This window comes from Cygnus olor, chromosome 9, assembly GCF_009769625.2.
Source record: "Cygnus olor isolate bCygOlo1 chromosome 9, bCygOlo1.pri.v2, whole genome shotgun sequence".
In the NCBI taxonomy this organism is placed as follows: Eukaryota; Metazoa; Chordata; class Aves; order Anseriformes; family Anatidae; genus Cygnus; species Cygnus olor.
This window is the reverse complement of record NC_049177.1, coordinates 22,357,487-22,383,766: the sequence shown is the minus strand read 5'-3', so window position 1 is coordinate 22,383,766 and position 26,280 is coordinate 22,357,487. Positions and strand designations below refer to the sequence as shown.

The 26,280-nt window shown below is 43.3% G+C and overlaps 1 protein-coding gene across 8 annotated transcripts in view; it reads left to right on the top strand.

The window, feature by feature from the left end:
- LOC121074688 (multiple epidermal growth factor-like domains protein 6) overlaps positions 1-26,280 on the top strand; it is a 194,819-nt gene that overhangs the window by 143,751 nt on the left and 24,788 nt on the right. For 7 of the 8 annotated variants that reach the window (XR_005822483.1, XR_005822486.1, XM_040567076.1 and 4 more), the window contains 14 exons: positions 507-629; positions 1,519-1,665; positions 3,577-3,708; positions 5,832-5,960; positions 6,313-6,441; positions 7,445-7,579; positions 8,574-8,708; positions 8,955-9,080; positions 10,256-10,387; positions 11,299-11,427; positions 13,797-13,928; positions 14,608-14,610; positions 16,760-16,888; positions 22,163-22,291. Coding sequence is in view for 6 of the 8 variants with exons in the window: in XM_040567076.1 (XP_040423010.1) it covers positions 507-629; positions 1,519-1,665; positions 3,577-3,708; positions 5,832-5,960; positions 6,313-6,441; positions 7,445-7,579; positions 8,574-8,708; positions 8,955-9,080; positions 10,256-10,387; positions 11,299-11,427; positions 13,797-13,928; positions 14,608-14,610; positions 16,760-16,888; positions 22,163-22,291 (1,710 nt within the window). In the remaining 2 variants the exon portion in view is untranslated. The remainder of the gene's footprint in view (positions 1-506; positions 630-1,518; positions 1,666-3,576; positions 3,709-5,831; positions 5,961-6,312; positions 6,442-7,444; positions 7,580-8,573; positions 8,709-8,954; positions 9,081-10,255; positions 10,388-11,298; positions 11,428-13,796; positions 13,929-14,607; positions 14,611-16,759; positions 16,889-22,162; positions 22,292-26,280) is intronic. The other variant, XM_040567077.1, reaches the window with a different exon arrangement.

The following is a 26,280-nucleotide window of genomic DNA, read 5'->3' as shown; positions in this document are numbered from 1 at the left end:
GCGGGAAGAAGTGCTCTCACAGCTCATTCCAGGGCTTTGCAGCCATTTCTCTGATAAGAGGATGGGCAGCCGTATGCCAGTTCGTCCGATAAGGTTTGCAAATGACGTTTACGCTTTGTAATACATCAATAAGCCAGCATCCAGCATGGATCAGTGGGGCTGCTGGAGATGATTCAGGAACTCTTCCTCCCCTCCATGCACACCTATACTGATGCGTTTTAGAGACTACTACAAAATGAGAGCCCTCAAAATATCCAAAGCATCAACTGAACTTACAGCTTAAAGCAGCTGTTTTCACTTGAGACAAAAGCATAGGTGAAATGATCTGTTCCGTGTTGCTCTGACATGTTTTAATATCTCCAATACTAGTGAGAAACAGAGAACCCCAAAGTACTAAGAAAATTGGGTTTTCTTATGTCCAGAGTAATTCCTCAGATGCAGCCAGGCACAGAGAGCACTCTCTGAACAGAGGCACTTGTCCCTAACCAGCACTTCTCTTTTTCTAGATGTGGATGAATGTCATCTGGAGAACGGCAACTGCGACCATTTCTGTGTTAATTCTCTGGGGTCATACGAATGTGTGTGCAAGGAGGGATACAGGCTGGGCCTTGACAGGCGGTCCTGCATCGGTGAGCTATTTTTACATCTTGGAGGCCATTAAGTATTTCTCAGATGTGAATTCGGAGCTGGGATTTTCACAGATCCTGGGGTTTTGGGAGTCCAACTTGAGCCATGTCGGACGTGGCCAAGGCAGAGCTCTGTGTAACGCGTGGGTCCCAAGTTCACCCTCAAGCAATTGGCTCTGCTGGGGATTCAGAGGCGAATGCTTAAATCCCCTGGACATGTTTGAAAACAAAAACCTTGTTTTTCAGAAATAAGTACTATTTTGACGTTTTTCTTGCACTATTTAATGAAGTTTAACATCCTGTGGAAAAAAAAGTTAGCCAGATTCTGCTCTGATGAACCAAAACAAGTTTTCCATTGCAGTCAGTGGCGTGATTCTGGCTTTCTGCCAGTGTGACCAGAGCAGAGTTTAGCCGAGCAACTTATTTTATAACCTACTTTAGCCCCTGCTAAACTTGGGGCAGCGTTTAATATTTTAACCAACTCTAAAAAGCCAGCCAACTGATTTCCTGTCATTTTAAGACTCAAATTTTAGCTCTTGAAAAGGGAGAGCCAGCCTTGCTCTATATTTGTCATCTCCCAAATGAGCTGGAGTAATGACTTTCATTAACTATCAATAATCTCAAACTTCAAGTGGGGAAAATTAAACTCTCCATTTAAAAATTGGCATAATGATAGAGATGGCCTTGTCTGAGGTCCAGAGTTTGTTTCCAGGAGAAAGGCATTTTTTCTTTCTCATTTTCTGTTATTTTGGATAACAGAAACTGTTTATAAATACAAATCAGAAAACGCACTAGCTGGAAAGTCTGCCAGCATGAAAACAAGCAAAGATAAATGTGGGGCTGCTTGGGGGGGAGGACTGGGGCCGTGGTCCTAATGAGGTGCCTGTGTCAGCGCTAGGTGGGGACGAGGCCGTGGCGGGGTTCGCCGGGGCTCCGGGGCTGCAGTTCAGAGGTGCCCCCCAGCTCCTTCGCTACGAGCTCGGGGTCCCGCAGGAGGATGAGGAGCGTCGAGGAGAGCTGACGCTGGTGCACAGAGTCGGTGAGTGAGCGAGCCGCGCTTCTAGCGATCCCAGCAAACTGGGGAGATGGAAAGAATTTGGGTGAGCGTGGAGCGGGGCCGGCCAGGAGGAGAAGTGCGGGGCAGGAGTTAATTCTGCTCCCTCTCCATCTGCCTTGGCAGAAGGGAGGATGCTTGGCCCTGCAGCCACAAGAGGTGTTTTGGGGGACGGGGAGGCTCCCTGCTCCGGTGGGAGGAATGAGATCTCTTACTTTTATTACGTACGTCCTATGATTTTTGTATGAGCTCTAATTGCTCATCCGAGGACTGTGCCTTCCAGGCAAAAAAAATGAGGAACTGGTCTCAGCTTTAATCAACATTTAACTTATTTTTATGAACACGACTGTTTAGACCTCCCAGATCATACAGCATCCAGCTGGACCCAGCGACACTGATAACCAATTGGGAAACTGATAAATGAGATAACCAAGGGCAAAATTATCAGGCACCGAAACCTCAATCAAATATTTATTGACTAGTTTATGCATGTTTTATTTATGTTTAGCCACAGAAAAGTGGGGATTATTAGTCATAGCTGAGCACTTGCATTTTTTCTAAAGCTGAGGATTTGCAGCATGTGACGGTTTGTAGGAAAAGGTGATGGAGGAATGAAACTTCTCATGGTTCAGTAAGTTCTTTTACCTATCAAATATTAATTTATTCCTTATGCTTTCAGACATATTTTTGTACTGGAATCTATATTATTTTTTAAAAGTTCTTTAAACGATAAACCGATGCAAGTAATTAGTGATTTTCTATAGACAGAATGACTTTGTAATGTAGAAGCATGAAGTTTTTAACAGTAATTTTGTATTCTTCTCCTGAAGTATGCATTTTCAACCTGTTCCAAGTGGGAGCACTGGGATTCTCAACGTCTCTGAAAGCCTGGGCATTTGTTCAGCTTTAGAAGAAGGAACAGTTGGGTGCTGAGACCTGGAGGAAATCTGGCCTCACACTGAAAATTGCTGGTGAAAAGCAACCAGCCTGCTGACTTTCTGTTAGCTGAAGTAATCTGCCAGCTTGCTCTCAGGTGTTTTTCAAAATCCCTTTCCAAAAAGCCTCCAGCCACATCTGTAAAGCTTACTAGGCAATAGACTGACCGGGTGGATAAGATCTTCATTTCACTGAGGTATTTTAGCAACGAGGAAGGAACACTCATTTTTCTCTGCCTTTGTTGAGAGACTCCACAAAGGGAGAAGCTGAGGGTTCACCTGTGTGTGCTTGCGTTTGTGTGCAAGGGAGACGAGGAGGACAGGGATGGCAAGGGAGGAATACATTTTCATATTAGTTTCTCCACATGAACTAACCCTTTTCATATCCATGAAGAAAAAAGGAATTGATAAATGTGTATTATTCTTTGTTTTCCTTGAATAGCTCAAACTATGCTGTTAGAAATATCGCTCGACTATGCTTGAACAGCACAGCATACACCTACTGCAATAAAAGAAGGGAAAAATGAGCCTCACAAGAAGAAAAGGAGGTTCTCTTCCAACAAATATATTTAACTATATACAATTTTATTAAGCTTTATTACAATTTCACTTTTTTGAAGGCAAACTGATTTTAAAAAGTAGTTTTAAGTGCTCTTTGATGGGGAATCACAGCATTTAAAGGAGTAAATTCCAGCTGAAGTCCCAGGTTTCCTTTTGTCCAGACTTTAAAATTTAAAGTGGGCAATTTGGGAATGTCCATTTGGGACCACCTTCTGGAATGACTCAGTGATATTTGCAATGCTACCAACATGAACACTAACAACCTGAAGAGGATTTTTTTTCAGATCATCAGTGTTGTGCATGTTCCTTTTTGTGCTTGTGCATCTGGAAGGATAGGTAAGATCCCATGGAAGTATTTTGTCTGGGTGCTCACCGAGTCTTCTGTATTTTTTCCTTTCAGTTTGCCTTGATAACACTTTTGGCAACGACTGTAGCTTGAGCTGTGAGGACTGTATGAATGGAGGCAGATGTAACAGCGAGAGCAGTGCCTGTGTTTGCTCACCTGGGTGGACCGGCATCATCTGCAACGAAAGTGAGTGCGGTGTATTTGGGAGGTAGGGACTTTGTCCTAGTGCTGTGACACTGCAGATAGGTAGGAAATAGAAGTAACTGCCGTACTTTTAATCCAAAAAGCTCTTTGAGGAGCACAGCTGTTTCACTGCTAGCTCAAAATTGTATTATAGTATGGCATAAATTGAAAGGATGCTGCAACAAATGACACAGACCTTCAAACGGTGAGGTCTCTGCATCCAGCGCAGTGCCTTTTTCTAAGTGCTTGTGTTGGTGCCTATTTCTGTTCGCTTTGCTGGTGCAAAGTGCCCAGGTGCTGCAGTGTGCCTGCCATGCTTCGCTCCACAGCTTGCCCGGCTGAGTTTCAGAAGTCTGTCCTGGCAGGTGGTGTGACAGTCTGGGGGGATGTAATGCTAAACTTGTGTTTTTCATAGAATTCCAAGACATTTCCCTTTTTTTTTTTTTCCCTATCGTATTGGTAAGCTTGGTCCTGTTTTTATTAATTATTATTATTATTAACATAGATTTCTGGAGACTGATAATATTTAGTATTGGAAATTATATTTTTCCCTCCTTATTCTTGCCTCCTGATAGAAGATCTTTCTGGTTCAGAAGTCTGTGTCAAAACCAACTGGAAAGATAGGCTGGGGACCGCTTGACATACCAGGCACAATTCTTTATCTGCAGTTTGCCAAAAGTTGTCTATTGCTTGTCTGAGGTTCCTCAGAGCAGTTCTCCCCACGTGTCTGAGATGGGGCTCTCCGATTGCTGCAGGATGGTGCAGTGGCCCTTGTTACTTGGAAGGTCTGCACTGTCACGGATGAGGCAAAGACATGACAAAGAATTATTACTTAGCACCAATAGACAGCAATCCTCAGGTTAATCACCATCTAGTTTGTTTAGCAGGCATAATCACAAAGACAAAAATGAAGGAAAAACAGCAAATGATTGAAACCAGCAGTCTGCCCATAGTTATTTTTGGAGACCAATCCAGGTTTGGTTTCTAAATAGTAGGGACAGCTGAGGGGATAGGAAGGGAGAGGATTAAAAGGATAATTTCTACTCTACCTAAGACAATTCAGGCTGTCATGTTAGGATGTTTTTACTTATATTCATGGCACCCGAGTGGTTCAGAATAGATTACAAAAATTTCGAGACAGGATTGAAATTCACTTCAGAAATAATAACATTTTACTCTATATTCACACTAGATATCTATGCATGTAATGTCGTAAGATTTGTCTTTGGCATTTAAAACGCAGAGTAATGGAAGTGTGTTATTAAGCCAAAGCTGCAGTCCGATCAAGTAGGCATTGACAATGAAGGATATATATAATCTATAGGAAGTAGCCCGATGTGTTGGCTTGCATTCTTTTCTCTTGCTTTCTTAAAATCCAGCATAGTTCAGGGGTTTAGGTAAGCTAAGCAGTTGAGAAAACTGGAACTAAATTTCTACAATAATGCACCATAGAAACCAAATGGAAATTGATGTGAAATGTCAAGTTTTTTAATGTACATTGATAAAATGTCAGTTAAGTCTGATGACTCCAGCAATTGTATTTACTCAGCTAGCTCAAGCTTTCAAGCTGCAAACAGTGGAGGAATGCTGTATTTCACAAATATTTTATTTTATTTATTTATTTATTTTTGCGCTGGAGTAATCAGAGCTTTAGGAAGGAGTCCTGTGCTGTTGTGGATCCTGTTCTGTACATGGTCAGCTGTGGGATTTTGGAGACTATGTTAGAAAAATACATTTTTATAATAGTATTTGGGAGGGGAAAAACAGATGTTTAAAATATTTATTTCCAAATGTTCAAAACTGTGCTCTGATTTTCACACTTTGTACTTCCTAGGCAATGATTTTTGAGCCCCATGCATTGTGTGAAGCATATTCAGGGGAGAATGTGGGTGCGTCAAAAATTCCTCCACTTAGCTAAGCTTGGTTACTTCAGGTGTCATTTTAAAATTAGCTAGGAAATATTAGATGAATGTTTATTACCTTATATAGAAAGACTATGACATTGTTTGGAGCCCGCTTGGCTACAGGGAGTATTTCACTGCCCAGCTTTGATGACTGGAGCCTCATTTTGCTTCATGTCGAGAACAGGGGTGGGTGATCATTCATTTTCTCTGCTCTCCCTGCAGCTTGCTCCCGTGGGACGTATGGTGACGGCTGTGCCAGTGTTTGTAAGTGCCAGAACGGAGGCTCCTGCGACCCCGTCACGGGGCAGTGTCACTGCCCGCCGGGAATCCAGGGGACATTTTGTGAAGACGGTACGATTTCTGTCGTCTTGCTGGGTGTAGCATCAGCCTGAAACCTCACCACCTTCCCGCATTCCTATTGGGCTGTAGTTATGCGTGGTAAATCTTAGGGGCCCAAATGAGAATAGCCTCCATTGTGCGAGATATAATACAGCCCTGCAGAGTGCCGTGAGTGATTTTTGTTTAAATAAGAGTTAAGAGGATGGATGAGCAAAAGCGAGGGCTTTGCGAAGATAGGCTGCACAGAGGCTCAGCCTCAGGCTAGTGACAAAGCATTTCTGTAGCGCCTGCTAAAAGAGAGCTGATTTGTTGTCCTTTTTAATACTTAACAACTGACGCATTGCTGTGTTTGTGCTCTTCAAAGGATGTCCCAAAGGACTCTTCGGGAAGAACTGCAACAAGCAGTGCAACTGTGCCAACAGTGGCTATTGCCACAGGCTGTACGGAGCCTGCCTGTGCGACCCCGGGCTGTACGGGCGCTTCTGCCACCTCAGTAAGTCCCAGTAATTTTTCTGACCTGTTTATTTAACACGCGCATATCGTAACAGGCTTAGAAAGATTCCATAGGATGTACAAAATGAGCGAGGCTTCAGGACCTGCCTTGCTCACCTGGCTTTAACTGAAGAGTTCATGCTGGGGTCTGGCACAGGCTGAAAGCTCTGTGATGAGCTGGGAACAGTGGGATGACGGAGAGGACTTCCCATGCACTCTGGGAAGCCCCAGAAACTCAATTTATCTTCTCCTCTAACAATTAATCCTTGCCATAAGGGTTGAGTTTGTGAATGCATAAGGGTGAGGACTATAGCTGGGTTGGGTTGGTCAAGTTAAAGTTCGGGTTGTTGGTGAGGTTCAAGTCTGATAATTTCACTGCCCCTTCTACGGCAAATCAAAAAAGATAAGCACAAAAATTAGGTTTTTCCCTAAACTTGTGTCTAAAAGAGTCTTCCTCCCTGCATGAATTTCCTAACTGAGACATCTAGGTTTCGTCCCTGAAGTGGCAATATTTCTGAATGTTAGTGCTGACAGTACACAAGCGCACTCATGAACACTACCAAAAGTTTAATGGGAATAAAACAGATCAAACTTAAAAATGTTACAAAATAGGTAATCGAGATTCTTTGCGCTTACAGTTTTTGTCTGGAAAATCTATACAAGATGGAAAAATGGTTCCTTGATTTTTTTTTTTCAGGAATCGTTTTGTCTTGGACTGTATCCAAATATTTTTCCTTCATAAACTTAACCAAGTTTGTTTCAAAACATTTCTGGTTCTTGCATTCACCACATCTTGCTTGAACGGAGTGAATCACTTCAGGAACGATGTAAACTCTGTTTTACACGCCCACATCAATAGGCACTGTCAAAGAAATGTAGATGTATTTGCCCAAAGTAAAATGAACATTTCGGTTTTTGCAGCAGTTGCATTCTGCAAAAGTGTACGATTTCAAAGAACTCAGGCATAATTACAGACTTAATGATTCCTTTTAATCTGGCTGCAGCCTGTCCCAGGTGGGCCTTCGGAGCTGGCTGCTCGGAGGAGTGTCAGTGCGTGAAGGAGCACACGCTGGAATGCAGCGCCAGGAACGGGACTTGCGCCTGCAAGCCTGGCTACCACGGCAAAAAGTGTCAGAAAGGTAAAACAGCAAGCCACATTCTCCTTGTGTGCTTATTCCTTTGGCCTATCAGTATTTCTCCTCCCGTGTGCTTTGTTGTGCTGCTGCTACTAATACATTCATATTCCACTAATTAATTTGTCTCTGATTTTCCATATTGCAAACTCTCCGAGTGCCTGATATCACAGAGCTTGCAGGGATATCAGTGGGAATACAGCATAAGAATGCTGCATTTTTAGCCTGGTCAAATGACAACAGAAATCTAGAAAACAAATTCTGTTACAGCCCTGAATAATGAAGATTGTGGGAGTTTTCACTTCTCTTTCCTTTTTTTTTTTTTTTCATGCAGACAGTAAATAAGTGGCAAAAACTGTTTTATTCCAGCAGGCTCATTTGGAAGGGGTTTCAGTAATGCTGCTTTTCCTTCGGATTTTCAGATCTTTGATTTCAACTTATTCTTTGTAGTTTTTGGGGTAGTTCAAAGAGAATTGTGTTCTGCATTCTTGTTTGCGTGTCTCTATAGACAGTAATGGAGTAACGCAATAAAGATTTTCCCTTCAGATTCCTCTCCAGGCGCGCAGGAACGTGTCAGATTTATGACACTGGTTCTGGGGGGGTTGGTGGAGAATAGTAGTGATGATATTTAATATCTTTAGTGTTCTTGGTGGTCTGCTAAATTCTGAGGGAGAGCATCTCTCACCCAGCGCTGGCTTTGCACAAAGGCAGAGAGCAGGAGAAGGTATAAACAGATAAGAAGAGTAATTCTGTAACGGCTCAGTAATTGAATCTGGCCTTAAGTACTCTGCCACTCTGGTTCTGGGCTGTATTTAAGCAGTAACCTCTCTGAAATGGCCATGCATGTGTTTAATTATTATTTACATTTCATTATCAACACCTCTGTAATACGTAATAGATTTTTCTGTAAATTTCTGCTAAATTTTTTTCTGACTTCTGTTCGGTTTCCTCAGCTCTTGCTTTTTCTTATACATGTTCTGCATTTGCTTGCATTTTCTAGAGTGCTCGCCTGGCTTTTATGGAGCTGGTTGCAAACTGAGGTGCAACTGTTCTACCGACGCTTTGTGCAATCGTGAGACGGGAGCCTGCAAGCATCCCTGCCCACCTGGTTTTCATGGAGAAAAATGCCATTTATGTAGGTACTCACTGCATGTTTCCCCAGGAGGTACGCACTGGATGGGAAATTTTAGCCGTGAGCCTTATGTTCAGAGGCAGAAGTTGCAGATTAAAGGGTACATTTGCTGCTGGCATGAGACACTGATGCTAACATAGATCACTTTGTGCCAGCATTGCTCAGTTTCAAAGTGCTGTTGTTGGTGACTCCTAATATCTTCTAAATGCTCTGTTGTATTGATCAGCTTTTGGGGTTTCCTTTGCACAGCTTGTCCGCCCGGGAGCTTCGGAGTGAACTGTGGGCAGAGCTGCAGCTGCGGAGGAGCGCCATGCGACCCGCAGACCGGGCAGTGTATTTGTCCAGCTGGGAAAACTGGTGCTACCTGTGAGGAAGGTGTGTTCGGTGTTGGGCTAGGACAGTGAGTGTTCTGCTTTGGCAGACGGGGGAAGAAGCTGCATTATTGTTTTTCCCACCAAAACTGCTGCAACGCAATATGCTTTATTTGAAGAACAGGTCTTTAAAGGATAAGTCTTGGTGCAGAATGTATGATATCCACCATGTAGGATTGCTTGTAAAGAGGGAGCACGATGCAGTTGTCCTGTCCTATCTGTCTGCTCCAACTAATAACAGTGATTTGTATGCTGGGCGGGGCTTATGCAAGTTGGGCGGAGATGTCAGGGCATTGCAGCAGCTCCGGGTCCAAGAGCAGAGCTTGGGACCATGCTGCTGCATGCACATAGCGTGCCGTAGAAGCTCTTGAAGGGCGTTGGCCAAAGACAGATCACAGAATCACAGAATGGTTTAGGTTGGAAGCTGTCATCTGGTCCAGGTGTGGAACCAGCAAGTGAAGGATCTGGAATAGATGAAGGGAATGAATAGGAGTACGTTGTTGTGGGAAATTAAGAAAAGGGGTGAAGAAGGTCTCAGGAACACTGAACTACCAGGGGGCCAGGGGATGCCCCTCTGCCACTTGCAGAGCTTTGGCCATGGCACTGCTCCGGGCAGCAGGAACCTGGCACGAGAGGTGGAACTGGGTGTGGGCCTGGGCTGCACCTCACCTCCAGCCCCTCTGCATCCACCACGGGCAGGAAACAGGGTACTAGTAGCACAGCTGGGTGGGATGCTAGGGACGCAGCTCTTCAAATTATGACTGTCCTGTCCCCCACTCCACCCAGCAAAAATACAAAAGCAGCCCTCTTCCCCCAAATCTCTGTCCTGTTTTTCTTTTGCTGAGTGCAGTAATTTGTTTTTCAGATACAGATATCCAAGTGCTCACAATGTTACTGTATCAGAAACAAAACCAAAAAACAGACACACAGCAACGGAAGCTGGAATAGAACCTTTGTGTCTGTCTTTAGATGTATTCTTGTGTGCTGCAGCATAGGATCATATTGTCTCTTTCAGAAGATTTCCTGTGAAAGTGCTGTCAGTCTACAGAGATAATATAATGCTCCATTATCCAGCATTGTTTTACTATTACTTTTAGTTTATTTGAAATCAGCAGGAATCTATAATTGCCTTGAAACATCAAATGGCAGCGTGGGTATCCCATGTGCTTGTTTTTCTAGACTGCCCTGATGGCCGGTGGGGCTCAGGCTGCCAGTCCTCGTGCGAGCCCTGTGCCCAGGGGGGCCAGTGCAACGGGGAGACCGGAGCCTGCGAGTGTCCCCCGGGGTACAGTGGGGCGGGCTGCTCTGAACGTAAGTGCTCGTGTCGGCCTCTCTGTGAGACGAGTCAGTATGACGAGTCAGTTTATGGCTTGAATTTTACCTTCGTGCTGTTTCGTGAGGTGTTTGTCACGTTAGGCAGGCTGATCCAAGGCAAAATACCCTGCAGCTTGAGAAGTTCCCCACGTTGGGTTTGACTGTTTTTGCCAGGCAGAAGGAGATGACAGATAAATGCAAATGACAAGCTAAACTGCATCTCAAGATGATGTTATCATTAGACCCAATTTAAAGCAGCATTTACATAGAAAAGCGATATTTCATAGCCATAATACTTGCACCGTAATTCCGGTTGATTGGCAAGAGGTGCTGACCAGCTGGCCCCTGTGGCTTCACTCACGGATTACATTGACAGCACTGCTGCTCGATTGAGCTAACTCTGGATTAAATAACGAGGACAAAGGAGTAATATCAGTGCTGGCTGTGCAGATCCACCAGAGACCCTGAGAGTCGCTCAAGCCACTGGTCTGTGCTGCTGTGGCATGGCTCCTTCCCCAGTCCATGGGTATTAAAGGCTGCTTGAGGATGGCCGTCGTGCTGGCAGTACAGCCAGGCTCTCAGGGCAGCGTGCTTCGTGCAGACCTCAGTGCTGGCATATTTTCTCCTGGTTCATCACAAAATCACCCAACACTTTTCAGGAAGGTTCCTCTGACTGGTACTGATGGGCAGAAGTAGCCAAAAGCCGCTCAAGGCTGTTCCAGTTCCCAGGATTGAGCCCTAGCCACCTAGCATACAAATTGCAGATGTTGCTTTCATTTTACCATTTTGATTTCTGAATTGAGCTAACACATGTTTTACGGACAAGCTGTTGCTGACTTCTTTGAAAAGATCAGTCTGTGCCTGAGTTATTATCTAGGTGAAATTGCAGTGTACTCGTCTGCTTTCAGCCTGCCCCGATGGCTTCTATGGACAAAATTGCCTGCTGTCCTGCAGCTGTAGCAGCAATGCTCTGTGTCACCATGTCACCGGGGAGTGCACGTGTCCCCCTGGCTGGACTGGCCACGACTGCAAACACCGTAAGTCAGACACGTGTTTGCTCTCCATGGCACACGCTATCTCCCAGGAACTTATCTGCAACTGTAAGAACCAGCTCTGTTTGTTCTTAGCCTATTACAGTTTTTTTTAAATGTAGTTTTGCTAATCTTATTGCTTCTGAAATTGTGTGGTGTTGGGTTTGCACAGCCTGGGTGGTTATAATCCTTAATTATCTAGGTTCAAAGTGTTGAAATAGATGGCTGATGAAGCGCAAAGTATTGATATAAGCTCTTATTTCAACACTGTGGATCCCTTTGCCCAATACCATCGTTTTGACTGGCAGTTTTGTTTTTCATTTTCAGAACATACTAGTTTCAAGATTAATTCTCATTTTTTCATTTTGTTTAGGGGATATTTATTCAACAAGTGAGTGACATGTACAATCTTGTGTCGTAAGGTCACTCCCTAAATCGTGAATGTAAATGCTGGGAGAAATTCTGTTCTCTGGAAGAGAAGAGCATCCCTCTGTTGTCTTTAGCATTGCTGTCCATATTGATGGCAGTGTAAGAGCCCAGATTTGCCCTTTCTGCCTAGAACCATATAAATGTTAACTCATCCTATTTAATTCTTTCCTTTTCCTCCTGTTACATCTATTCAGCTTGATTTGTTACAGTCTCTCTTGCAGAAAGCCAATAGTTCTTTCTAAACTTGGCCTTGAACACATAAAATCATAGAAATTAATTTTGAGTGTTGACAGAAGTAGGTTTTGGAGCTGGCTTCTCAGGCTTGGTACTGAAGAAAATTCTGGGAGGATCTGAAGCTTCCACCAATATTTGTATTTAAAGAGTCAAACCAGTCAGAAATGTGTGGAGCCATTTAGATAAATTTCCATAAATCCTTAGGCTCCCTAAAGAATTATGTGACCATGGTGAAGAAAGGCTTTTATTTCTGTATGGGAAAAGCTATGACAAAGGTTGTTTTGCAGATACTTCTCAGAAGGGCAGCTCTTCAGCTCTTGCAGACTGGGCAGGAAGCAGATGTACAGCTCCAGAAATTTTTTTTTTTTTCCCCCCCATAATTGACACATTCATCCTTATCCTTACAAGAAAGGAAGGAGATGCTGTGCTTTTGGTACGCTGTCATAACCATATTACATGAATTATAGAATGAAGCAGTTAGGTTGCTTTCCCAAAGACGGTGAGATTTGTTTGTGTCCATACTTCATCTCCCAGCATTTTGGAAATACTCATGCTTCCTGTTTTAGCAATTCTTTTCTTAAAACAAGGAGTGGTTTTCTTTTCCAGCAGCCACTGTCAGTCAATACAGTGCTGGGAGGGAACAAATATTCCAGGGTGATTTGCAACCTTTGGAAAATTTGCAATGATTTTATGTAGAAATGCTCAAGACAATACAAGCAATCCCACAAAGCTGAACTTTCTTTTTCCCCTTTCCCTGTAAATTTTCAAGTATATAGTTTCTCTTGTTTTTGTTTGTTTTTTGTTTAATTTCAGAAGCATTCAGGCACTTATATAAGCATAGAGAGACAAAATACATATTTTCAGGAGAGGGAAAAAAGGCTTATTTTTCCCTTTTAGGACTTTGCCTGTCTCTGCCATTCTCCCCTCCAACAATCAGTTTGTACTAAAATAAAAATATTCCACTGCACAACAGTGAGTAAGCCTTATCTGACTTGCCAAAAATCAAATGCAAGTGTCCTAACACCAGACACTTAAACCTTTCTTGCACACCTGAAAGAGGATTGATTTTCAGAGACAGTACACATCTGAAGCTCCCATTTTCTTCTGTCATTTCAAGGCCAGAAAGCCAGCTATTAGATTATTTGAAGTCTGAATCCCTGTCTAACACAGGACATCCAATCTCATCCAGATACACTTCTGCTGAGTCCATTTCCCTGTACTTGACAAAAACATCTTGTGCAGAAAAGCATCCAGCCTTCGGGAGGCAAAGAAGCTGCCTTGTCCATTTGTAATTTCTGCAAATGGCTAATTGCTAATAAGAAGTGATTTTTTATTCAATTTGGATGCTTGTTGTAGCCACCACCTAATTCTGATTATTTGAATTTTTGCTAAGTCAGCTACTATTTGATATTTTATTTCTGTGAAAGCTTCTGTTTGTGACTGTGATTGATACGGACTGACTGTGAATGAATAGTTTTTATACAGATGTTGTAATACTGCCTATGGACCCCTACTTTCAGCTGGGATAAATGAGCAAAATTGTATTTATTTCTACCGATTTGTGCCACTTGCTGCAGCTGAGAGTCCAGTCCAGAGTGCTTGTGTATTAAGGGGCCATTCTGCATCTTTTCTATTCTATTATTTAGATGTAAAATAATTCATCAGCCAGCCTCAAAGTTAATTCTCAACGTAAATGCTGTTTTGCATTTCAGCCTGCAATAGTGGCCGTTGGGGACCGCGCTGTGAAAACACCTGTGTCTGCAATAACAGTGATGGTAGCTGCGATCCCGTCACTGGATCTTGTTTCTGTGAACCAGGATTCACTGGGAAGCACTGCGAACAGAGTGAGTTGCAACTTTGTCAACACAAGGAGTTTGCAAAACCAAGGAGCGGAAATTGTTTTTCCTTATAACTGCCTTCAGGAGGGCCAGCGGCTACTTGGCCTCCACGCCACTGAGTACTCGCGTTGAAGGGATCTCAGGTTTCATTGGGGTTAGATGCTTTCACTAATTTGGATTCCAGAAAAGTTATTTTCAGGCCTAAATGGCTATTTTTAATGTTAAGACCTTGCGTGAGTGGTAGGATTGATGTATGCTTGGCTTGTAGCATAAAATTTTCCATATCAGTTCTGTTTATTCGGTTTTACATATGCATGTCTTCATAAATGCTCTTTAAGACCAGACATATAGAAATGCTTAACATGTACATAACAGAAGCAAAATCAGGAAGGTTTGGGGTCCTCTGTTTATTAACAGCAAAAATGCGCAACGGTCTTACCAGTGACCCATGCTCTCTACTAATCTGTCTCTACCAGAGGTCAATAGCAGAAGCCTTACGAGGATAAAAACAGATATATAGAGAATTTCTGATATTTTCCCAGGTTTCAGCAATTTGTCACTTGGGAACTTCTTGAAACAGAAGCAATATCTCTATATTTAATACAACGTATTTATTTCCAATTAATGTGCCTATTTCCTTTTTTATTCCATGCAAACATTTGGTATCCGGTTCATCTCGTGGCAGTAAGTTGCATAGTTACACTATCTTATTATAGTTGTTGCTATTGAATAAAATAAAGATTTTATCTATTAGTTTAAGAATCTTACAGTACCACAGATCCAGCTACCAGAGTCTCAGTAGTGCAGGCAGAATTAACTGCTGGTGTCACACAGAAATGTCAAAACAATTAATCTGGAACGGTGACCTAAGACAAAAACCCTGGAAAGTTGCTCTTACGGCTCTTGTTGCTGTTGGCACAGAGGGAATGGAAGGTCAGTTATGGGAAGACCAGCTCCTAGAGAAAGAGCTGCCAGCTCCACTTATCTCTCTCTCTTGACCTCTCTCAAAATGGCATCTCTGCAGATAGGAAGTAGCCAAACAGCTGGGCTTCGTCTTCTCTGACGCAGGCAAGGCAATTAGTGAAGCCACCACTTCAGAGAAAATTTTGGCAACCCCTTATGTTCCCTCTCTAGGTTTGCTGTTTTCTTCAGTCTGCATTTTACCCCACTTTAATTATTTATTTATATACATATATATATATATAAAATACATAGATCTATGTGTGTGTGTGTGTGTGCAAGATTATGAAAGCCATAACTCTTCCCTAAGCGCTTTATGCTGCCTTGGAGGCGAGGTCTGTGTTATCATCCGAGAGCTCCCCTGCTCCCGAGGCGTACCAGGGCCCTTGCTGCAGGTCGGGCTCTTTCTCCTGGCAGCTTTGCAGTCAGCTCAGGTTCTCCGGAGCTGGGGATGTTTCTGGGCACGCCTGCCTGAGCAGAGGGCAGATTCTCTGTGATGTGGACTGTGAAATCATTTGTGAGATGTACTGACCCATTGCCATCACCTTGAAAGTCTCGGCTCCAGGCCAAACGCCGCAGGCTTGAAGGAAGCTCACCGAGAGCCCCCACCTATTGCTGCACACTGGAATACAATTCAACACTGGGACTTAATTTCACCTGTTAAGTGCACTTATATTGAAGCAAGTTCACCATTAAACAATGTCCCATTTTCAGACACAGATGAGAGAAAGCAAAGAAATAGGGCACCTCGACATCCTTCTGTTCCCCATCCCAACATATAGCCTCTGTGAGAGACCCAGGGGATGGCTCCAGTTAGTAGAGAGTCACTAACCTGCAGGAATGACCAAATTTGCACTGGCTTCTCTCCCTGTCCTCCTACAGCACCAAAGAGGCAGCACCAAACACACCGCTGTATTCCAGACAGAGAGGTGTCTTCGAGGATCCTCGCTGTTGTATGTTCTCTGTGATTCTTTCCAGATTGCCTGAAAATCACTTTGTTGGTATAATTGCTGAAATCCTACACTTTTTTAAGAGATCTGGCAATAATCTGCATAGCTTATCTGGAGGGAAGTTCACAGGACCTTCAAACTTGAATAGAGGCCATGTAATATTGTGTTTAGCCTAAGCATATCTCTACATTTCAGCTTGTCCAAAATATCTAATGTCAATTAGGCAACTGGCCCTCTTCTTAATTGATTTTCCTATAATCCTGGAAGAACTTATTCTCAAACGCAGTTTTATTTCTTCAGATAGTGAGCACCATGCAAACCTTTTAAAACTCCTAACATTAACTGCAGTGGAATTGTAATTGTTAATCTGTCCCCCAGATGTAATGCGTTAGGTTGAGTTTTTCAAAGCAGAGCCTGAAAGTGAATTACGCAGCATTCAGCTTGGAGCTTTTTGAAGGAGGCCAACACATTGCATGTTTTCTCCAGCTTTCTGGGGAATAAGGATTTGCAGGAAAACAGAGGACAGGGCCTCAAAAGAAGGCACTGAAGCTGGGAGCTTTCCCCTTCCTGGCTGTGGACGTCCCAGAGGACACGTGCCAGCCAGCAGTGCTAGACCGGTGTGTAAAGTGTCATCAAGCAGCAACTGTGGAGTTGCAGGCTTTGCAGCTATCACAAGATATTACTTTCCTGTGCAGAATTTAGTCTTTCAACACACTGACATTTTTCTAAAATAGGCTTTAACAAAAGCAGCCCAGATTACCTGGACCCCAAGGAGAACACTTAATGATATCAGTTTTAGGGCATTACCTCTACGCCTCGGTTCTCCTTTTGCAAATAGTCAGAATTCCCATGTATCTAAAAATTCCCCGCTGATCCGTGGTCTGCTCCAGAATTAACCCGTCATCTGGTTTTGATTCCCCACTGCAGGATGCCCTGAGGGAAGCTTTGGCCCGAACTGCGAGCACAGCTGCCAGTGCCAGAACGGAGCCGTCTGCGACCACGTGAGCGGAGCCTGCACTTGTGGTGCTGGCTGGATGGGGACCTTCTGCGGAAAAGGTACTGCTGCCCGCTCTGCTCCCCTTCCTTGTTATGCACATGGCTTGTTTCAGTTCACCACAGAGCTGGTTTTACAGTTTGCAGCAACTGATCTAAATAAACCATTGGACTTAATGGGAGCACAATATTATTTCAACACTGAGCGTAAAGATGTTTGTCATGCCTTAGATTTGCTTACTCCTAGTGCATCTCTAAAATGTGGGAGAGAAAAACATGGAGCTGTGCATCTTCCCTAATGAACTCTTTAAGGACACACATCCTTTTAACTTTAATGAATCCACCAGATCCTCTTCTATCACTTGATAATTTTCTAGAGTTGGAAATGATGGACTGGATTTCTTAGATACATTATTGTGAGTCAGTCTGTGGCATCATCTAAGGAGCCTGCTGCCGTGCTTTATCATTGTGCAGATCTTAAAAAATCGGGCTTTGGATACAAAAGAACCAGCATGAAGTCAGACATTCTGAAAATTATTCGTCTAAATGACTGAAGATTTTATATATGATGATCATTAAACCAAAGCCACAATTATTTTGTTTAGAAAGCAGCCTTATCAGGCAATTTATGGAGGCAGCACTAGACTCCAAGAGAGGGAAATGGCACCACTCGCAGGCACCGACTGCCCTCTGATGGGCAGGAAGGTGCTGCACAGCCTTCCCGGTGATGTAGTGGAGGACCCAACTGGCTGCAGTTAAATACAGCTTGGTGTTTCCCTCTCTTTCTTACCATGAATTATTGTACAAAACAAATATTCTGTCCAAAGCTCTGCTGCCATGTGTGCTTCATGCTTTCTGGTATCTATGCCGTGTGCCTTTTTAAAATCGATTACTTAATCTCTGTTTTAATAAGTTGTTTTTTTCTTTTTATTTTTTTATGCACAAGGGAGTGTGCCCCAAGGCCACTGGCACCTCAGCACAGTTCTTACACATGCCCAGATGCATGTCCTGTGACTCCTTTATGATTTTGTAATAGTTTTGACATTGGGAGCTGACAAGTCAAACTGACTGACTTGACTTCATTCAATTGGAAATTAAGTCATTCTGTATGGGGAGTGTTTTCTAGCACTTGATATACCAAAGGCATTGGTGGTCTCTGCTGGACTCTAACACACGTGTGACTATATTGGAAAAGCAATACAGTTATCTGTGTTGTGGTGTAAATCTGTGCATTTCAGCAGGAATCAAAATGAGGACAAAGAGGCTAAATATTCTGCTCCAAAGTAGGTGTGAGAAGTAGTGGGAAACCAGGGTGATATCTATTGGGGAAAAAAAAAAAAAAAAAGGTTTCAGTTTTCAAATCAGTCAAGTTGGATGTTTTTTTCTTTTTAAATTGCTGGAAGAAGATTGTGGAGGGGAAAGTAAAAATTTGTGCCTATCATTCATGACCCTTGAGTTGTCAAAAGACCCTATTTTCTGCGTGTTTTCTCTCAAAAAGATGGGGTGTTTGCTCTGAGCTGACCTGTTTTACCTTTTCAAATAGAAAGTTTCATCCAGAAAGGTTTGTTTGTTTCCAAAAAAAAAAAAAAAAAAAGAAGATGCAGGAAAACGTGTGGGTGGCTTGCCCTTGGTAGAACTTTCTGGCACCTTTTCCCTGAGGAGCTGTAACACTTCTGTTTTTAGTGACTCGGAGACTGGCAGGGTTTCCTTCTGGCAGGGCTGTGCTTTTTGCTGTACTCTTGACAATCCACCCACTTCGGCCAAGCTCTGCGCCTTTCAGGCGTCTCATGTGAGAACGTAGAGCTGGAGAGCTGGAGCTGCTGAGTTGTCTTCGAGTGCCAACATACCACTGGTGCTTCATCCCGGGGCTAGGAAGGGCTTTTCCATCATCACAGAAACACTAAAACTGAAAATTTTGCAGCTTTCCAAGTTTAAAGTCCTAGGAGAAGGTAAATACCTTACAGACGTTAATAATGAAATGAGCCCCTATTTCTTTATTTACCACAAATATCCATAATCTCTAATTATTATTTTTCAGTATTGTTGGTGTAATCTTAGCCCTCACAAGTCTCAGCATTGGGCTTTCATAGTATGTCTCTTTATGGTGAAGTTAACCAGGCTTACCCAGCTTCCTCTGCCTCTGCCCACTGGCAGTTGTAGAAGCTCATGGAGAATTTATGGCACTGTGGGCAAGCGAGCTTGTGTTTGTAGCCTCGAGCAGTCGTGTTACCAGCTGGCATGCTGAGGTGTCTTATTCCCCGCCAAGGCAGCCAGCCCAAGTGAAAAAGCATCGTCACACCTGAAAGTGCTGTGGCATTTGGGACAGGGGCAACATTTCAGTCATATTTCAGTTTAACTGGAAGAAGGCAAACCTTCCCATTCACTAGAACTGAATATTTAGGAGGTATGACACAAGACAAGGCCTTGTATGTGATTCACTCTTCTCTGAAAAGAGCATAAATAGTGGGGACAGCATGGTGACTCAGAAGATATTTGCAATAATGCGTGCAAATTGGCATTTCCTTATGTTTCATCCTTAAATATACTGCCTGCCAGTAACACAGATGACCATACAACCAAAGCTACATCATCATCCACCAGCATGGGACAGTTTCCAAGCCAACCAATGTTAGGAAATAGTGTTGCTCCAGGGGCTGTTGTGTGAGACCTTGCTGAGAATTCTTCAGCAATTGACTGAAATTCTGTGCCCGCAGCAGCAGGATGCTGCAAAGAGGCCACACGCTCTTCAAAGTGCTTCTGTCTGTCTGTCAGCATCTCATTTCTGCTTTGCTCAGAGCCAGCCTCAGTCAGCTGTTCTTCATCTGGTCCGGCAGCATTCAGTCACACCACTGCCTCTCCAGGAGTGGCATGATCACGTATAATATTGGGTAAGAATAAAGCTATAAAGCCACTTTCTGAAAGAAAATGAGGCCTTTCTGAAGGTGGTACGTGCCTGCTCTATCTTTCAGCACTGCTCAGTCCTTTAGAAAAATGAATCTTTTGAATTTTGCAACACTTTAAAAAGAGCTGCAAAAGGAGCAGAACTGTTTTAGTTGCAAAGTAGCTAATTTGTATGTCGTTAGCTAATATGCCTTTTCACTAAAAACAAAATAATCTACTAAGAAATGCTTGCAGGTCATATGAACTACATAGGGAAGAGTTCTTTTGCATTTTCTTGAAACCAGCAAGTGATACAACCAGAACATGGAAGAAATAGTGTATGGCTCTTCACAAGGTCTGGCATTACCAATGGAAAATTAATCATTTTCAGTTGTTCTTTGAGAGTGATACTACTAGCAATACCACCAGATATCCTCCTGAGCTGATAATGTTATGCACTTGGACTGTGCTATGATAGCAGAAGATGGCTGAGTCCTTCCTCTATCCTGTTAAAGCGTAGATAATGTGAGTAGTATTTTCTCCAGAAAAGGTGCCTACTGTGAGCACCCACTGCTGCAGGACTTTTGTTTTAATGTGCTTAAAGATAAACAAAAAAGTCAAAACAAACTAATGGGAAAAAAAAAAAAGAAAAACACAACAAAAAACACAACCAAGACCCAAAACAATTCTTTCTTGTAATAAATTGCTAAATATATCAATGTTGGCTTCAAATAAATTTCAGTATCGGACCTGCAGGAAGCCTGGGCTTCCATGGGCTCTTGATGTCAGGCAGTCCAACAGTTCACCCCAACAAAATCTAAAAGAATCGAAGTGTGACTGTGTTAGCCATCGGTATGAGAGCAAGCACCGTGTCCCACCGAGCGAGCTGGGTCACCCTGCCCTGCACCAGATCCTGCTGGGGAAGGCAGCTGTTACAGCTGATGTCATTCTGTGAAGCGCTGAGCATCTGCAGCTCCTGCTTTGAAGGTTATGATTGTCTTCATTGTGCTGTAGTTTTGTTTAGCATCACTCCCTGCTTCTCTCTGGTATGTGTTGTACGACCCAAGGCACGTGCCCAATTACAGCATCAGGCCAACAGAAGAATTATCCAGTTCACTGCTCCATCTGACAGAGCATCCCAGAATGCCACACAATTATCCCACAAAATTGGAGGCAGCGGGATTCTTGGACTTGTCCTACAGTGTGTTTAGGAACTGATGCATTAGTAACAGTATGTCTAGCCCCCGTGAAGTGCAGCACTCAACGTTCAGATTTGGAATCAGCACTGCTGCAGGACTGTCTCCGATTCTCTCTTGGGACTTCTGCAGTTAATCGTTGTCATAAGATAGCCCAGTAAGATTTCTGGTTTTATAAGATAAAAGGGGGAAAAAAGGCTGTGCATGCTCTGTAGTCCCTGTGTTAAACAAAGGGAAACTTTGTCAGCCTTTGAAGCTACCTGAGGTTAAGTAGTAGAAGTCCTTTCTTGTATGCTGTGGATCCGCACTGCTGAACCATAATAAATAAGGACATAAGGATTGAAACCACATGCCGATGTTTCTTCCTTACAACTTGATAACAGCTCTCACCAGTTCGGACTGCGCAGAGGCTGCCTGATGCTTTAAGGCTTTCCATCAGTGTCAGGTACTTCTCCATTTTTTTTAGACTGCACATGCTTGGAAAGTGGCGTAAGCCTGAAGTTGTTCCTACGCCAAAGAAGAAGCTGTTGTCTGGACAGGATGAAGGGAAGTTCAGCCTTTTGATTTTGAGTAAATGAGACAATCAGATGTAAGCATGAGCTGAGCAGCAGCTCTGGAGAGTAAAGAAGCCAAAGCAGATGTTGTAGAGCATTACACTACCATCCTCTCTGTTTGAAGGTCCAGGTTTGCCTGTCTATAGATACTGATTCTTCCCCTCCTTGCAGCCAAAACAGGCACCAATGCTTTCTGTTAGAGGGCTGAATTTATGTTGGTGGACCTAGCAGTAAGAATAGTCTAGAATAAAGAGCCTGTACGTGAAAAAGAGACAGGGCAAGAAAAGGAACAGAAGAGTCCAATAAAGGGAGATGCATATGGATAATGGGTTTTTCTGACCTGCCAGAGAGTTGCAAAGTTATCGTGGGGAGTCCCTGGAGAGTGTATGTTCTGATAACCATCATTTAAGGCTCCGCTGGGAAACCGGTCATTCTGTATTCATGGTATAAGGGTGAGAATTGGGTTTTAAATATAAGATTTTATTGAACAGGGAAGACAAAGAGCTAAGTTTTGTGGAATAACTGCTCATTTAATGAGCATCATCGCTCCTGAGATTGAATGATTCAGGATTTCTGTGGAATGAATGACATACACTTGTGTGCCTACAGCTTTATTTTCACTCAGGATATGATAATTATATATGTAATATATGTATATGTATATATGTATGAGAACTTTGCTAAAAATGGTTATTTTGCATTTTCAGCTTGTCCAGAAGGATTTTTTGGGCTTGACTGCCACCACGTGTGCAACTGCAAGAACGCTGCAGGCTGTGACCACGTCCTGGGAACGTGTCGCTGCCTCCCCGGCTGGCTGGGAGAGACCTGCGAGCAGCGTACGTACCGCACCCGCCGCGGCCCCGTCAGCGTGGCACGGGTCTCTTCTGGGAACGGAGGGTGACCCGCCAGGGTATGATGGTAGCTGGGTCACGTTCCTTTCCAACAAGGCCAAAAAAGGAAACAATCCTTGGTAGCAGTGTAAATAATCAAGGTTTTTTTTTCTTTTTGGCTGATGTTGGGACTTTTCAAATATTTTAAGCATCGGTTTTTAAATAGCACTGCTATATCTGACCGTATGATGAATCTCAGCTTTACATTTTTGTGAAGCATCAGGACGTGAAGTGTCGTGTCTGCGTGTCTGGTGTATCTCATCTGACTATCAATTATAAAGTGACAGATTACAAATGCACAGCGTGGAAAAATCAGAGCAGGGACTGTTTTGTTATATGACCATGAGAAAATAGTTTTATAACTAATTCTTAGAAAAGTTATTTGCTTTGAAAAAAAAAGAAGTCAACTTCCTGGATTTTCACAGGCATGGATTATCCCACAGACTTGGGGATAGTAAGAGGACTGGTCCGTACAGCAGTGTACACGGAGCCAACTTTTGCTGTTAGTGAGCACTTATTTATGAGATTTCTTTATGAGATTTCTTTAATCCATAGGTTGCAGATTTCTGCAGGAGAAAATTAATTTAACTTAGAAATGATGCTTGTATTGAAACAATCCAATTCTCCAGCCAGGTACTGTGATATACCCGGCCCTGCCAGAGGGCTGCACTTGCTCTTGGCATCTTTCCCTCATTTGCCCTCCACCACCCAGCCTGTCTTCTGAAAGGGCTTCTCCCATAAAGTCCCCTGCTCTTTTGATAGAGACATCTGTCTCCTTGGCCCCTCCCGGCTCTTTGGGATGCATTAGGGATGGGAAGCTCTGTTCTGAAATATTTCATTAAATTCAATTAAGAAATGCAGCTCTTTCTCAATGGCCTTGTGTCCCTCTCTCACATGAGGAAGAAACTATTTATCCTCTCACACCGCAGCTATTAGAGCCTTGTGCCAGGCTGATTTACTCCTCGTGCTGGTTAAGATGCCAAAGCCTCTGAGGCCACCTCTGCCCGTAAGTAAAAGAGCAAGGTCAGCCAGCAGCGCAGAAGGGCAAACTGCTCTTCCCTTGGGTAGATGATGCATCTTCATTTTGACTTTGACTGGCTGGTAATGCCTTGTACTACAGCAGGTGTTAACAAATAGATGGCAGGGGCCCCTTTTCGGGTCATCTGGTCACACACGGCTCTGTTTCTACTGGGGTGTTGTTGGGGGACTTGAGGGCAGGGGAGAAGTTTGCAGGGAGCCTGATTTTTACAGCCACAGGTGTAATAAAGATAGGCGTGGGCCCTAGTGCTGTGCCTCCAGGAGCTGCCGACCTCAGCTCCAGAGCTGCTCCAAGGATCGCGGCCACAGGCTGGGGACACTTGTCCCCAACTCCTCGTCCCTGCCCGGCATTTAATATTCACCCTACCCTTTCCTGGGGCTCGCCAGCTTCAGCAGCTGGAAGATCAGCATTTGTTTTCCAGTAATCAGATTGCAGACAACGTGCTGGAGGATATTGAGGAATAATTTTGACATCATGGGATTTGAATTGATCCTAAGTTGGCCATGCAGTGCATTTTATATGCTGCTATCTAATTACGGGAGATACAGACAGTAATGCCTTTTGTTAAAGCTGCCTAACACTTTCCATTACAAGACCGTGCTTTACAGTTGCTAGTAAATGAGTTATAATAATTTTCTATCTAATTATGGGAGATATGGACAGTAATGCCTTTTGTTAAAGCTGCCTAACGCTTTCCATTACAAAACTGTGTTTTACAGTTGCTTGTAAATGAGTTATAATCATTTGGGATGAAATCTGCCAAGCCAGCTCTTCCCCAGCTTATGGTTTTTTGGCAATTTTATTTTATTTTATTATTTTTAAAAATTTTAAGTATCCACCTAAGATATTTCAGGTTTCCAAGAAGGAAGTTTAGGTGTACTGCTGGTGCTTAAGAATTAAGCTGTTTTGTTGAGTGTCATGACGCTGCAAAGACATAAAACTGATGACTTGATATTTGGCATGAAGATATAAGGCACTAAAAATGCCTCTTTCTGAAGCAGCTGGGGCTCCCCAGGACCTACACAGAAGCTGTTCCTTGTGATAAAAAGAGACCACGTTGTTTTTTAAGATAAATGAGTACAGAAAGATTGGCTCTTCCAGAGTCTCTGCTCAGGGGCACTGATAACCAGAGTTTTGACATTTCATAGTGTGTGAGCACTTGACTTTGCAAATTTCCTGTTCTTTAAAAGCAGCAGCTTCATTTTGGGAAGCATAATCTGTGGAAACTGCATGAAATCCAATCTTCTGGGCACCCTTTTGAGTCGTAGCGCACATCTTTACCCTGTGCTCCCCTGCACTTTTGATAGATGTTGACTTCCAGTCTGAATGTTTTGGCCTCCAGTTTCATGTGTTCCTCACGCTGCATGTAAAAGCAGATTTTAAAGACATCAAGTGAATAATTCCTCCTTTTACAGAGGAAAGGCGCTGAGAGAAAAAATTTGAAGCAGGAAGAAGTGTAATAATTTAATCCTTGCTTTTGCTCCTTTCCTTTGCATTCATCATAAAGAGAGGAGAGAAAGCCCCAGGGATATTTGTACACTCAGTTGAGGAACTTTGTACAACAACTGCAATATTCTACTTATCTTATTCTTTAGAAAAGTAGTTTGATAATTAGGTTTGTCCTACAGAGAAGCTAAAAAAGTTTGTGTGCACCCAGTAGAGTAATTAAAGTTTTCCTCTCCAGAAATTTCTGCTTTCTTACTAGGATTTTCACTAGAAAACTCTTTTGTCTTCTTGGTAAGTAGAGCAAGAGCTTTGCACACATATTCCAAAAAACCTCCCACAAACCACTAGTAACCAGTCAGAGGACCTGGTTATGAGCTGGTTTTTCCTTTGGCATGGTTATGATACAGTTCTGGTCTGTATTGTGGAAATATTTAGTTCTGCTCCCAAAACTGAGCCAGAGCTCTGTAAGATGGGCTGAACCCATCAACTTGTACTTGGCAATCAGGATTCATCTGCAGAACAAACTTAAACTGTGATGGGACTGTGCTCCTGCACTTTCTTGTGGTTTTAATGTGGATGGGGTCCAGGTGATGAAAAAAAAATTAACATTGTTGAGAAGTCCTTGGAGAAATAGTGTCTGTGAGAACCATGTCAGGAAGCTGGAAGTCTTCAGATGGGAAGAAAAGGGCTGTGAATGGGTCAGATACTGTCAACCAGACTCACCCCTGAGGTCGCGATGATTTCACTCCTCCTTTCTGCCCCCTGGGATGTGTCCTCTTGCAGCACTACATCGAGTTCTGCAAGCTGACACCCTCAAAGGCATAGAGGTTCTGTGGAAAGTGATAGTTTGGGTCAGATCCTGGAAGATGTCACATTCAGCGCGTGAAGGACGCTTTTCTGGATCGGGGATCAGAGTTGTTCTCGCCTCTCCAGTGCATGCCAGCAGTGCTGTAGGGATGAGAGGCTCTGACAGCTTCGTGCAAGTGAATGAGAGCCTCTGTAATGCAGATGCAGAACCGTGCAATGAGGCTATCCAACTTCAGCGACTCATTTTGTATTCTGCGGGTGATATTCCAAGAAAACAGAGTAGCAAGGTTGTCAGTTTTCCCCCATTTAAAGCTATCCAAATCTCCAGTGCAATGGAGACCAGAAAAATTTTATCATCGCCATTCTTCATGGGCGGCAGCACCAGCAGCACTGAAATGGAGCTGCAGCAAGTGTGTATTTGTGAGATGGTTGTGTTAAGTTTTCACCTGGGAGCCAGCTGCTTAGCTGAATGTGTTGAAAATATCACTCCTCTCTGACCAAAGAATGAGGCTCCGGGTGAGCTGATGCATCCATCTGTGAAAAATGAACAATGAAAACAATGAAGTTGTCAGTTCTCTTACCAGGATGCAAATAAATATCGGGGCTGTCAAGCTGGCGGTTCTGCTGGACCATTAGTTCAGCA